Raw genomic sequence first — 13,917 nt, forward strand, 5'->3', positions numbered from 1 at the left:
CAAGTATTCGCACGAGTGCCCGAGTTACGCTTGTGACTTGCACCAGCCATGCTGAGCAAGTCTAGCTCTAAAAACGTGGGTTCTCAGGGTCAAACTCAATCGTCCCTCGTTCAATCCATCGGATACCCCCTGTCTGGGGATCCATGATGCAGGCGTAATGCGTGCACTCATTGATGATGGGAAACTCCATCATCCAAGCCTGTAATGCCTTTTCTCTCACACCCTTTGTGGGCCGCACTTCTCGATGCTCAATTCCCTCTCCGAGACACTGGCCGTTGGGCTCGTCCTTCTCTGTCTCGTGTTGGCTGTCATTTCTACTACCGACCGTATGCAGCAGCCACTGCTGCTGCATCATGTCCATGCGCTCATTTGAGTCTTCCAGAAAGAGCTCGGCGCCGAGGAGGGTCGTTTGCGGCTCGCTCGGATCCGAGTCGGGGCTCGGCTTCGGCCCGCAACAGCGCGAGCCGTGGGTATCGTGGTTGGCTTGTACGATGAACTGGTTCGAGGTCTTGACCTTGCCAGTGTGGACGTCTTTCTCGATGACGGCCGACTCTTTTCCGTCACAGAGCGTCAGGTAGCATGGAGACGTTGCTTCCTTGGCCAGTTGGTTTACCAACGAGACGAGCGGAGTTGGTGCGTTGTCGTTCAATGGTGTTTGAGAGAGTGGCCAGCGGCGTGGATTGAGAATGACCGATCGTAAGATGGACGAGATAGACGGCCGTAGCCCAAAGAGTACAAGGATCTGGTGCTTACGCAGTGCAAGCTTCGAGCCTTCATGTGTGGGCCGATAATTCAATGACAGAGACAGGCCAGGCCTACGGAAACACGTCAGCAAGTGAGCATGGAAAATCCATTTTTCTCTCTTACCTGACAGCCGTCAACGTTCCAACAAAGCCGGCGTACGTGACGGACCGCGCGATGACCCGGTTGGGGTCCTCGCGCGAGTCGACAAACTCGGCAATCATAAGCAGCTCCCTCAAGGGGTCCATGGCCCAGTCGAGTGTACGAAAGTGCATCAGCCGTCCGTTCCTCTCGGAAGCCTTGGGACGATGGGGCTCGGTCAGGATGCATCCCGCTGTGCAGCCCATCAGTGAATCGAGCAGGACGTTGAGAGCAACGACGAGATAGAGGTCTACACCTGCCACCTTGGCGATGCTCCGCGCTTCTCGATTCTGTTCGTCATCGTTCAATCGGCGCAGTAGCGACCTGGCGAGAAATTTCACGGCGCGGCACAGGAGAGGATACTTGAATATGGAGGCGAGCAGGTCGTCGAAGATGTTGGTGACATCGCGCATCTGCGGCGCGAAATCGCGCGCTACCTCGTCGTATCGATGCTCGGGCGACAAAGCGACATCAATGCGGTAGATTGGTACGGGACCTTCTGGAAGAGGCATCTGAAATCGTGAACCAGACGCAGGTCCGAAGCAGTCCGAGACGGTATGGAAAGAGCAATATTCGTGGTGCCAGCGGGAGAGGGTGAAGTTTTAGACGAGGCTGAGGTTGGGTCGGAGCTTCGGAAGGTGAGGCCCACGCAGCAGATGCCTGCCCTGCATCCTGCCACGCGCCCCAATCTTAGCGTGCGTCTGCCCAGAACTTCGCCACGCAAGCCTCAACTGGACCTGGAGCTGTGTTCTTCGTAGCTACTGATGGCCTACTATTATGTCATCAAGGTAGTTGGAGCCCACCCCTCTCCTTGTAAATGTCACTCAAGTCTCAATTCTGTGTCCAGCCAGAGCCCATGAAAGGAGCAGAGAACGCAAGCCTACAAGGGACAGGGACCCCCGGTGCTAGCCCCGGATCGGGCCGCCATCGTTGGGTCCACTTTATCCGGTCTCTGGCGGCCCCACAGCGCACTCGATCCTCAAGAGACTTTGTTTCTTGTTCATGCTCAGTCAGATTTCAATCGCTAGTGGTCTTCTCGAAACTCCTTTGTGTAAGTTGTGAAATAAGTGGAAACTACTCCTCGGAGCATCTCCGAGCAAACAATGCGGTTGGATCGAGCGTAGTCAGTTATGTAGTTTTGGCAAGTCCTCCATCGAGAGAGAAAGAATAAGCTTTGGTTTTCGAACAAAAGCAAGCAATCTAGCTATGCGGCATCCCATTCGAAGCTCCCTCTCCTTCAACCCGTGACAAACTACCACGTTCTCGTCGTTCTCTTATCAACTTCAACACCTCGTCTGAATCTGCTTTCAGAAATTCCAAGCTGCTCGCTGTATAAAGACGAATACCACAATCAGCCAAGATCTGATGGCTCTGAACAAGACTGAACAAATATCGCCAGGGGAACAAGATCAAGAAAGTTCGGACGGACAATGTCCTTGCTTTGTCCCAGAATCCAACCCATTACCAAACACCTTACCAAGCGCCAACTCTATCCGAGACTTGGTCTCCTTCACCATCAACACTGCTCCTCCGGATCCGATTAACATGGCACTTGGTCAGATCCAGCATACTCTTCAGTCTCTACTCATCTCAGGCTTTGAACGACCGTTCGATCACACCACGGACAATGCCAAGCTCTTGGGCTGTGTCGAGCTTCTTGATCAATATTTCTTCCATCACACGTTGACTCGTCCGAGCTCTGAGTTCGTCTCATCGGGTTCTTTCCATCATCTTGAAGATGGGGTCTTTCCTGCCGGTGCCGTCCTTTTGCCAAAGCGCAATTGGGTTCATCTGACCGTCAACATCCCGGACATGTCCGCTGTCAGCGGCTGTCTCCTCTCGTCGTCCCGCGTTCGCGCTCTCATCACTGTCCGCTCTGCCTACCCGCTACTGTCCGGCGGCGTCCGTCCGGTGGCCTTTGCTGCTGCCATTGAGGGCCTGATCCATGAGATGGTACATGCATATCTGCTCGTCTTTGGCTGCGATCGCCGTGAGGACTGTCTCAACCGAAAGTTCAAGAACGGGGACCGCCGAGATTGGCACGGACGACACTTACACAAGTTACTTACACATGTGTATGAGACTATTCAGGAGTGGCACATTTCCCTGTCGGACTTTGGGTTGGTGTATATGGAGGATCGAGAGTACTGTTGCTAAAGGTTTCGATTTCAAGGAGGGATGAATTCGTCTTCTCTACTGGTTTACTGAAGAGGCTGAACAGATCGTCTAACGATGGGACAATCAAGTCTTGCGGTCAGAAGAATATTCCTTTGTTCGTGCCTACGGTTGTAGCCGTCATGGAGCTGCTTTCCTGATAGTGGACTGATGGAACGAATGCAAAGATGTTACCCATTTCTCAAACTGGGCAAAGGAGTGTTACCGAGTCAAATGACCTCCATGTCATGCCATTCCTCTCTGTTGCAACAAGATCTGCATTGCAAATTAGCAAGGCTCTGTCGAGGGATAAAGGCCATAGCTCGTAAATATGCCGAGGATGCCATCGTCCAGCTGACATGCACGTTTCACTTGCGTTCTTGGCCCAGGCACTTAACTCCTAAATGCCCGTGTAATTCCAAACACACAAAATATTGGGTATCATCTCAAGTCGGGTGGTTCTTGTCGGCCTCGAAAATTATTCCTCTGGAGCTGCAAAACATCCTGCTGAGCATTAACTGCATCGTCACAATACGAACTACGTGTTCTTGCAATCCTCGGTATTCCAGCGTTCTCGTTCTCCGCTATATCGTGTAGATAGGCAAGTTCCATAGGTGGTCGAGTCAAGATGGCGTTGCTGATATTCCTGCAAGCGGCGCACCCGTCAGATACCTTTCTCTCGGACAGAGGAGATGTTCGAACCAAGAATCAACTTACAAGATAGAAACGTACAAAATGCCTGTCAAATACGTGCAATACATCGTCCCAAAGCCAAGAGCGAGCATAAGATACGCCAAGAAGACCTGGCATCTCGGCAGCTCCTGTGCAGGGGATCACAAAACGGTGGGCAGATCAGCTGGATAAACTGCCATGTTGAGGCCCTGCAGGGACGTCCAGATATGTCACCTTGCCAATCAGCAATCTGTCTCGCACAATACTAGACTGGGCGAGCCCTGAGCTGCAGGCGCGAGAATTTACTCAGGATACAGCCATCCGGGACAGCAGAGGACCAGCGGAGACCGGACGATCGTCAAGGCTGTCGCCAAGAACCTTCAGCTGTGCAGACCCGCGGCGGCGCAGTCTCACAAGCGCCTGGAGCCATGTTCTTTCAGTCTGCTGCCTATGACTTGTGTATCACTGCTAATGGCTATCAAATTTGCGGTTGCAAGATAAATTGGCCAAGGGCATCTCCTCTTCGTATCAGTGGGCGGACGGCCGGCAAGATTTCAAAGCCCTCGACCCAAGGGCTCAGGATTGCCATCTTGCTAAGGGGCTCGGCAATGACTGCCTTGGGGAACAATAAGGGAGACGTGCTGCAGAGTTGCAGATCGTAACGAGAGCCAAACAGGCAATGCACAGCCGGGCCAGCACTTAAAAGGGGCGCAAAGTGACCAGGTCTTTCTTCGTCAAATGGGAATCACAGGGGAAGCGCCTCCAAGTTTCAGATGCGTCCTTCCTCCCCTTCAGACGCAATATGACTGACCACTGCCGGCAAAAAAAGGAGGGCATCGTGAGAAGAGCACTAATTTACATGACTAGCTAAATAGTGCTGGCTGGACCAATTTTTCTCGTATCCGACGAGAAAGTGGCACGTGCCCCGCTCGCCACGGAGACTCGATCCCCATGCCTGCCTGCCTGCCCTATTTCGGATGCAGACAAATCTGGGAGCGCGTCGACCCCCGTCAAACCTTGGTTATGGGAGAGGTCTCAGAGCATGGACATTGATGGCAAGGGGTTGAGCTAATTCTACGCGTAGACCTGTCAAAATGCAGAAGAGCGTCTCAATTAGATCTCAGGGATGGACAAGACAAGTCGTGAAGATCAAGTGAGTCTGAACGTGATAGTTATGAATTGCACATGATGGTATACAGGTAGACCCTCTGGTAGGACTCGCAAGCGCCTTGTTGCTTGCGGGTAGCTTTGGAAAGCCGACATACGTGACCAGGCACAGATCACCTCATCGCTCAGCTTAGTGGCTATGGGCCATGCCCTAGCCAGTTGCAGCAGTTTTTATTTTGGTGTGTACGTAGCCAGGGGATCAGATCATCAGCGCCGCGGCGCGTCAGTGGCAAGCGTTTCTTTGACAGCAGTGTCGAGAGGGGAGAGAGGGGGACCGCTCGGTGGCTGCAATATTGCATGCCATCATGACGCGTTTCGAGGTGCCCCAAAGCCTGCTTGCAATGGACGAAGGAGTGCAATGCTGAGCCGAGCAGCCGTTGGCCCCATCGGGGGCTTCGAGACTGGCAGCAACTTCAAAAACAAGACATTCATGTGCAAGCCGTTGGAGCCGAGCGCATTCCCAACCTATTTTTTTTGAGTTGGCTGACGGATTGATGGGCATGACTGATTGAGCTAGCGCTCCCCCCTTTGACGTAAACGAGGTCGATCCTTTTTTCGTTTCCGCCAACATGGCGACCCTCAGAGAAGGAAAATTTCCCAGCCGACAGATCACAGTATCGAACCAAACGTAGGATTGATTCATCGTGTCGTGCACGGCGTCGCAAGTGTGGTTGGAGACGAAAATAAGCAAACATATGGGGGCGATGAGTTGGAAGACCAGGGCAGCAGCGGTCTGGATGCATCTTCAGCCCCCCCTCCCCCCCAAAAGGCTGTACCCGAACATGGGTCCGTGTATGCATCCTTCCCGACAACGACCCAAGATTTGCATTCATCCATCCGCGTGTGCAGGAAGATGCACCTCTGCTGGGGCTGATTGGCAGGCTTGTGCGATTCTTGTGTGTGGTTGGTAGAAAACAGGGCTCTCGATGCAACCCCACTAAACGTTCGATCGAGATGGTAAGACCAGTTGCCCTATTGAGCGGCGAAGGAAGCATCGCATATATGTGTGTCTTTGACGTCAAGTGCTGAAGAAAAAGGACCTTCTTCGCAGGTATTGGTTGGGATTCACAGCCTGAAACTCCACGAGAGTCAATACCCTAGGAGTCGAGGTACTCGCGAGCCTGCGAGAGATGGCCACTCCGCCGAATTGGCCCTTTGCCCAATTATCGTCGGTACCCGCCGTTCTGAGGAGCCCTTTAGTAATGTCAATGGAGTCCCAGCCAGCCACAGGTCGGGCTGACCCATTGAGAGAAAGAGAGAGAGAGAGATGTCTGCATCGGAGACCCAATTATCCGTAGGGTCCTATTGTGGTCCCAAGCCGATCCAGAGATGGAATTGTTTCGGTCGCCGGCGTCGCTCACTGTTACCGAAGGAATATCGAATACCTCAGCAGCGGCCGGCAACTCCCTTGCCCTCTCCAGGAAGGCGAAGTAAGTCAACATTGGGTATGCCGGGGGGTTCTGATTGCATCCAGGACCCACCAATGAATGTGACACCCCTGCCAGATGCCAGACGTCCAGGGACAAGACGACTTTATTGAGAAGATCTCCGAGAGACAAGCGAAGCTAGGAAACGAGAAAAGGGTTTTTTCTCCTTTGGGAGAGGTTTTCTCCTCTACCGCCGTCCTCTCCACTGACACACACGGCGCCGGGCACACGACACACGACACCCCTGGGGCTAGGAGGCAATGGATGGGTTCCCAAGGAGTCGAGCCTCGGTCGGCGGCGCCAAGGCGGGGTAGCGTCACGGCAGTCCTGACTCGCACGCCATACCACCAAGGGCATTTGGTCGTGTGATCGTGGAGGAACGACCCTGTTCATTTCACCCAAGAGTCAATCGGAGACGCGCCCGAGTGTCTCGCCTGCATCTCGCTGTCTTTCGTCGAGTGCCTTACCGCCCTGGCTCCCGCTGCCACTGGAATGGCGTGGCAGCCCTTCGGGCGCGATGAACAGCTACAGCGGAACCCAGGGCGTGTTTCTCCCATATTCGTCGCGGTTGAGGGCGGGTGCTGTGCCACCTGAGGAGATGCTCGGGATTTGGTGGGAGGGAAAGGGTATTCATATTGGCACAAGCTTTCCAGGGATATCAATGCCATTCTTGGCAATTAGGTTATGCCGGGACGTTCTTTTGTCGAGGATCTTCGTCAGCTCGCGTGCCTTGTATTTTCCTGGGCGGGTGGTCAATACGTCGGCTGCGTAGGCAGTCAGTAAGTAGGTAGCTGATCAGGACGGGGCTGCCAAAGGATGGGGATGTGACACTCAACGTGACGGCGGAGATTCGATGCAAGCAGAACCTACGCTGTCGGGACAGCCGACACGCGATCAGGAGGAGCCAACGACGATACGAGGCCCATGAGTAATTTGGCCTGTGTTTGCTAGTCCCACCCCAGAGCACCTGCCCTGCCTGGCCCCGAAAAGGGCCCCAAAAGCCCCAAAACCGAGGAGTCAGCCCCCAAGAGACACCCCCCCCCAAGGTCCAGCCAAAGCCTCCTCCCCCAAAGCAAGTAAAATATCGGGACAGCGCCATCGCCCAGCGCCACTCCGCTTAGCATGGAAAAGGGTACAGCACCGAGAAGATGTGTTCGAAGCGGATCCTACGATCTACGAATAGACTGGGGCGCACGCGACACTACACTCCCTTTCATTCCGTCTTCGCCCTGGATCTCGCGGCCCCCTCCACCCTCGCCCCCCTCCCCGGCCGGGTTGGCCCCTCGTTGACAGCACAGCTTGTAACTGCATTTCCTTGTTGGGCCCCTTCCTTCCTTCCATGATCCAGGGTCAGGCTCCCGGGCGTGGCCCGTGAGTGACGGATGGGTATGTGTTACCGACTAAGGCAAGGCCAGGTACCTGCTGAGGTACCTTGCCTTACTTCTAAAGTAGCCCCCCCCCTAACGGCAACCACGATCCCGTCGATTTCGTAACATCCTGCTCCTGCCCACTTTCTCCTCCTTTCACCACCTTCAACTCTCCTTCGGGACCCCTTCACTCTCTCGGATGGCCTGGTGACGGACGCTTCAACACGTTCCGCACCACTCGCTCCACGCCCACCCAAGCTGCCGCGGCCATGGCTTTCCTCGGTTCTCCAGCGCCTTTCTTCTTCTCCTCCTTCACCGTCGCCATCCTCGCCAGCAAGGCCGTTCACCTCATCGCTCACTTCTCCACTGTTCCCTTCAGCGCGTTCATCATCTACCTGCCGACCTTCTTGATCTACGATCTGCTCGCCATCTTTGTACTTCGCCTCTTGTTACAGAATTCTCGGGGCGGCTTCTGGCTCATCCCCGTCTCCATCGGCTCTCTCATCTCGTAAGTTTTTTTTTCTTCGATATCCGTGCCCACCTGCCTCTCCTTGGCACACGAGCTACGCGCAAGTTTGTGCAGAGCTAGATTTGCACTCGAGCCGTCCCCCCTTCCCCGTCATGTCCGCGGGAAAGAGGAGAGGAATATAACTAACATGACAACCCTCTCATCAGCTTCATCGCAGTCGGTGGAGCTGCTTCTCAGCTCGGATTCTTCGCCCAAACCAGCGGCGAACTGCAATGGCGTGATGCTCAGGCCTACGCCAACAAGGAGGGTCTTGAAGTCCTCCTCTCCGGCAGTGCTGCCTTGCTGGCCTTTACCGGTGCCATCTACGCCGTTGGCTTCGTTCTCCGCAACATCCTGCACAATGCCGTCGGCAATGTTCTGCAGGCCTTCGGCGAAGATGTTCTGTCGATCCTCCGCTGGCTGTCCAAGTTTCGTTCTGCTCAACTTCGCAGGTCGCGCGCCGAGAAACGCGATACCCACCCCCTGAATAAGGATCGCGATGAAGAAGGTGCCGCCTCGGCCGAGATGCTGCTACATAACGGCACAGCGCGATTCAGTGAGGACCACTCCGACGTTTCTACGCTCCTAGACGAGTCGTTTCATGAGAAGGGTTACGAGTACGACCAGCCTGAGCTGAGCCGCCGACGCCGACGCCTCCCAGCTTGGATCGGCTTGCTCTTCTCTGCGATGTACCTGACCATTGCTCACATCACGCGGCCCGCACGGCCTTACGACTACATGTCCATCACCCTGCCCATCTCCATGCTGGACGTCTTCCAAAACCATGCCGACTACTGCACCCTGCAGAACAGCATCTATGACAACCCCTGGCCGTTTCCCGACCTGCTCGCGGAGGATCACTGGGAGAAGCCCGGTGCCAACTCCAAGGGCTGGGCACCAGGCTCCGATAGCAAGCTGGCGCAGGAGTACCGTGAGAGGACGCCGCAGTGGCTCCCCGAGGAGCTGCCGCGCGGCTTCTTCCGATGGGACCCCCTTCGCTTCAAGAATGGCTTCCTCGGATCGCACAAGCCCAAGGGGCCGGCACAGACGCCATTTTGCCCAAACGTCCCCCTGGAGCCGCCCTTCTACAATCCGGTAAACGACCCGCTTAAGATTACCAACCTCGACAATGATATCTTGGAGCCCCTGCGAAAGCCACTTGAAGACGGCTCTATCAAGATCAAGAACGTTGTGCTCGTTCTCATGGAGAGCTTGCGCCAGGGAATTCTGGCCGATCAAGCAAGGATCAGAGCCATGGAAAAACATTATGAAGTCGCACGAAGGGCGAGTCAAAGGCAGCGAAGGATAAGATCAACCAATTATTGTCCCAGATGGCTCCGCATATCGAACAGATCTCTGGAGTCTCGGTGGCTTCAAGGACTCCGCCCGGCAAGAGTTCCCCAAGGCAAAGAGGCATTGGACTGATTCCAGTGCAAAAGGATTTGGTGGCGTCAACGTCGTCGGCTCCTACACTGCTGCTTCCATGTCGACAAAGAGCTTTGGTTCGGTGCACTGCGGCCCTGGCCGATGCCCGTGGACAAATTCGACGAGGCTGACACCGACAGCTACCAGCCGTGCATCCCGCAAGTTCTCGACCTTTTCAACAAAGCCAAGGTTGATGACGAGGCGCCCAGCGATGACTTCCGCGATCAGGAATGGATGCCGGCCCTTTTCGAGGCGGAGGTGGAGGAGTACGACAGACAGGAAATCTTCGACCAAAAGATTGGATTCAAGCACATTGTCACGCGAAAGCAGATTGAGGAGAGTCCCAGGTTCAACTCGTCCAAGATCTTGAACCAGAAGGTAAACTACTTCGCATATCCCGAACCCGTCCTCAAGCCGCACATTTCAGAATTCGTGCGCAGCGCCCGCGCCAAGGACAAGCGCATCTGGATGTCGCATTTCACCAGTACAACCCACCACGCTTGGGATACCCCCAGCGATTTCAGCACACTCGATTACCTGCCCAGCAAGGGCAGCAACGCGTGGCACACAGATTTCAACAAATACCTTAACACCCTCCGCTATCACGACAAGTGGATGGGCGAGCTCATGCAGCTCTTCGACGACCTCGACATGACGAACGAGACGTTGATTGTCTTCATCGGTGACCACGGTCAAACATTTAAGGAGGACTACCGCAAAACGGGGACATACGAAGTGCCCCACGTCTCCGACTTCCGCGTACCCATTACATTCCGCCATCCGCACCTGCCGCGCGTACAGTCCGCCGTCAATGCGACGTCCATCTCTGTCCTGCCAACTATTCTTGATCTGCTTGTCAGCAGCGGCTCTCTCAACAAGCGCGATACCGCGATGGCAACGGATCTTGCGCAAGACTACGAAGGGCAGTCTCTTGTGCGGGAGTACAAGAAGAAGGACGGCAAGCGGCGGGCGTGGAACTTTTCAGTCATCAACTCGGGTGCCGGCATGTTGACTGTAACGTCAGCTGATGTGCCGTACAAGCTCAACATGCCCCTCGAAAAAGTGTTTGAGTACATGGTCTCGAACCTGGCGGAGGATCCGACAGAGCGAAAGGCCGTGACGGCTTGGACATACGACGAGATGGTCACCAGCGTCGAGAAGAAGATGGGCAAGGACGCCAAGGTCTGGGCCGAGGAGGCTGTCGCGGTGGGCAAGTGGTGGGCCAAGGAGCGGAAGCGGTTATGGAGGTATCGCACGCTGCCCTTCTACCCGGGCACGTCGGGCCTCAAGGGGCATGGCCCGCCACATGGCCATGGTCCGCCGGGGCATGGCCCCCCTGGGTTTGGCCCTCCGCGGCTCGGTCCCCCAGGACATGGCCCGCCAGGACATCGGCCTCCGGGACGAGGCCCACCACCACCTCGTCGTTACTGATACCATCAAGGGGCCGGCGAGCCCTTGTAAGATTACAAAGCACCAGCATCAACGATACATAGCTAATTTATTTTTCTGTTCTCTGAATGCCTGTTGCAATACCATGCCTGAGTGACAGTGATGGCGCTACCATCTGCCTGGTACCTTTTTTTTTTCGACGACGACCACAAGCAGGTAACACCAGCTAAGCGAGGACGCTGATACTCGTGAGGGTCCTAACGGGGGAGGAATTCCACAGCTACGCCACTCCATCGAATCTCAAAGAGCCTAGAACTCGCGTAACGCACGCTTCTTAGCATGACACGCCCTCCGCAGGGAGGCATCGTAGCGCTCGCGAAGGACCACAAAAATGAACGGGACCCAAAGCATTTGAATGCTACCGAGACCCAAGATCGCAGAAAGCTTGTCCCGACATCATGGGCGGAGTGGCCAGGGTCGGGGAGACGCACAACCCGCAGTCGCATCTCACCGCCAATACCTCGATCTCGAACCTCGACCAGTCACGACATGCTATATTAGGGGGGGGGGTTCAAAGAAAAAAGGGGCGGAACTCCAGTGCGGGAAGAAGAGCGGACGAGGAGATGTCATGGCACAGGCTACGCAGGCGCCCGCGCAGGCGCGCGTGTTGGAATTTCCCCTGTTCGTATTCGTGCGGAGTAGATACCAGGGGGGGGAGGGGGGTGGATGCCGTCAGCCCAGCCCCCAACCAAGAGCCGTGGCGTCGACTACTATACACTGCAATCGGGGAGCTGAAGAAAAAGAATAATGCTCCGCCATGAAGATGGGGCACGAAGCGGGCTGAAATGTTTCGGCAGGCGAGCAGCTTGTTGTTCTGGCCGGCACTCGCCCTGTATTGCGCCATCGAGGGAGGCACGCTGCTTCGGTTCCGTCGCTCGAGGGAGAGGAGGGCGTACAGCTGCGTGTGATGGAACGTTCGGCTACTGGTGCGCCCGTGCCTTGGGGACTGTGTAGCGGCGCTGGGCTGGGACTGCTTCTTCTCTGTTGTGTTCATTTGCGGATGGGATGGATGCGTGTGTGTTGCTTTGCCTGGTCTATCTCCCAGGGGGGCGGCCGGCGGTGATGACGATGCAATTTCGGGGGGGACGGTTCCATCTGCATTGCATGGTGGCCGTGCGTGATACGAAGCGCAAGTAGGTAGGTAGGTACCTTGCCCGAGTACGTCTCGGACAAATGCAGCGGGCATCTATTCCTTCGGTCAAGCCACCCAAGGTTTGCCTTTGCCCTTTGAAGTGTAGGTTTTATGAGTGCTGCTGGGGAAGGAGGTCATCGAGCCGACACAGGGTTGTCTCCCTGTTCGGAGAACAGTAGTGTAGATGGGCAGTGGCCTGGCCTGGCCCTTGAGGTGAAGAAGACTGAATCATTCAGACGTGGTTTGGCATGTGGGAGAATGCCACTGTCTGAGACTGTGCAGAACCCTCTTGAGGGCGGGCCTCCTGTCTCTTGGGGTCCTCAAGATGTTGAGCCTCGAAAGAACTAAGCTTTTGACAAGGTTCACAATGGACGAATACTAATTGTTTCAGGGGCACAGATGCTCGGCAGTGACATCGCCGCACTTTGGAATCCGGGGAAAAGGGGCTGTTGCTGCACCGGAGGCCGAAGGCAACAGGCAGGTTTCGAGGGTCATTTTATGGGCCCGCCGTGGACTGCTGAGTCAGCCCCCACCTGACGTCGGTCCCTTTCTCATCGCCGCTGCATCTTGAACATGGAGCATAACATCGCGACCTCCATCTCGATGCCACCGCTATAGCGCCTTGCTCCCAGCACGAAGTGTGCATCTATCAGGCATCTCAAAACGAGACAACTTTTGAGAGACAAGAACGAGAGCGCACATCACACCATGGATCCCCCGCCGCCACCCACAGGTGCCACATCCCCTCACCCCTGCCTCACAAAACTCGACCCCTCAACACCATACACCTTTCAACCCCCCGTCAAGCGCATCAACGAGGGCCCCGATGTCTCTACGTTTCTCGAATCAAAGGCTCACCGGGACATCACGACTTTCGTCCTCCAGCTGAACCGCTCTCTCTGCCCCGAGCTCATACCAGCCACTTCGACCACAAAGGAATCCATCAAGACGTATCCCTCAACCTCCATCCCCCCCGCCGCCGACCTGCCCTCCCCGATCCTTGCTCTGCAGTCACTTCTCCACTCGGCAGAGGCCCTCGTCACCGAAGCGCCCCCAGATCCGGGCCCTCGCCGGTTCGGCAACGCTAGCTTCCGCACCTGGTCCAAGCTACTCGAATCTCACGCGCCAACCCTCCTCGCCAATCTTCTGCCCTCCGAGATTCTCAACTTTGGCGGCTCTTCCCCGCTGCCAGAGCTCCAGGCCTACTTCCTCGGTTCCTTCGGCAGCCCGCAGCGTCTGGACTACGGCACCGGCCACGAGCTGTCCTTCCTAGCCTTCCTCGGCGGCCTCTACAAGCTCAACTTCTTCCCCTCCTCTCCGTCCTCATCCCTCGGCGACACGGAGCGCCTCATCGCACTCGCCGTCCTGGGCCCCTACCTGTCCCTCGTCCGCACCCTCATCAAGACCTACACTCTCGAGCCCGCCGGCTCCCACGGCGTCTGGGGCCTCGACGACCACGCTTTCCTCCCCTACATCCTCGGCTCCGCCCAGCTGAGCCGCGCCGTGCCGCCCTCATCCCCGATGCCCCAAGAGGGCTCCGTCCGCGGCGCCCGGGCCCGGCCGAACGTCGCCCGCCCGACGCCGTCGACACCGACCGCCGCGCCGCAAACTTTTTATTTCGCCGCGGGTGGGTTTCAATAAAAGAAGGTAAAGAGGGGCCCCTTTTTGGAAACACTGCGCCCCCTCTCTTTTTAAAAATAAGGGGGATCCCGCAGAGGTTGGGCCCAAAGAATA

General features: G+C 56.0%; 4 protein-coding genes across 4 annotated transcripts; 3 read left to right on the forward strand and 1 right to left on the reverse strand.

The window, feature by feature from the left end:
• Window positions 1-67: 67 nt before the first annotated feature.
• Window positions 68-1,394, reverse strand: VDBG_07895 (conserved hypothetical protein; the record flags this gene model as incomplete). The annotated part of the gene is made up of 2 exons (XM_003001590.1): window positions 68-815; window positions 868-1,394. The coding sequence occupies 2 exons, from the start codon at window positions 1,392-1,394 to the stop codon at window positions 68-70; spliced, it is 1,275 nt and encodes a 424-aa protein (XP_003001636.1).
• Window positions 1,395-2,247: 853 nt separating this feature from the next.
• Window positions 2,248-3,039, forward strand: VDBG_07896 (predicted protein; the record flags this gene model as incomplete). The annotated part of the gene is made up of 1 exon (XM_003001591.1): window positions 2,248-3,039. One exon carries the CDS (start codon window positions 2,248-2,250, stop codon window positions 3,037-3,039), a length of 792 nt encoding a protein of 263 aa, XP_003001637.1.
• A 4,899-nt stretch (window positions 3,040-7,938) lies between these two features.
• VDBG_07897 (sulfatase domain-containing protein) lies at window positions 7,939-11,033 on the forward strand (the record flags this gene model as incomplete). Its single annotated transcript, XM_003001592.1, has 3 exons — window positions 7,939-8,177; window positions 8,345-9,572; window positions 9,675-11,033. The coding sequence occupies 3 exons, from the start codon at window positions 7,939-7,941 to the stop codon at window positions 11,031-11,033; spliced, it is 2,826 nt and encodes a 941-aa protein (XP_003001638.1).
• Window positions 11,034-12,837: 1,804 nt separating this feature from the next.
• On the forward strand, window positions 12,838-13,824 carry VDBG_07898 (serine/threonine-protein phosphatase 2A activator 1; the record flags this gene model as incomplete). Its single annotated transcript, XM_003001593.1, has 1 exon — window positions 12,838-13,824. The coding sequence occupies one exon, from the start codon at window positions 12,892-12,894 to the stop codon at window positions 13,822-13,824; it is 933 nt and encodes a 310-aa protein (XP_003001639.1).
• Window positions 13,825-13,917: the final 93 nt, after the last annotated feature.

This window comes from Verticillium alfalfae, genomic scaffold (assembly GCF_000150825.1).
Source record: "Verticillium alfalfae VaMs.102 supercont1.11 genomic scaffold, whole genome shotgun sequence".
NCBI lineage: Eukaryota > Fungi > Ascomycota > Sordariomycetes > Glomerellales > Plectosphaerellaceae > Verticillium > Verticillium alfalfae.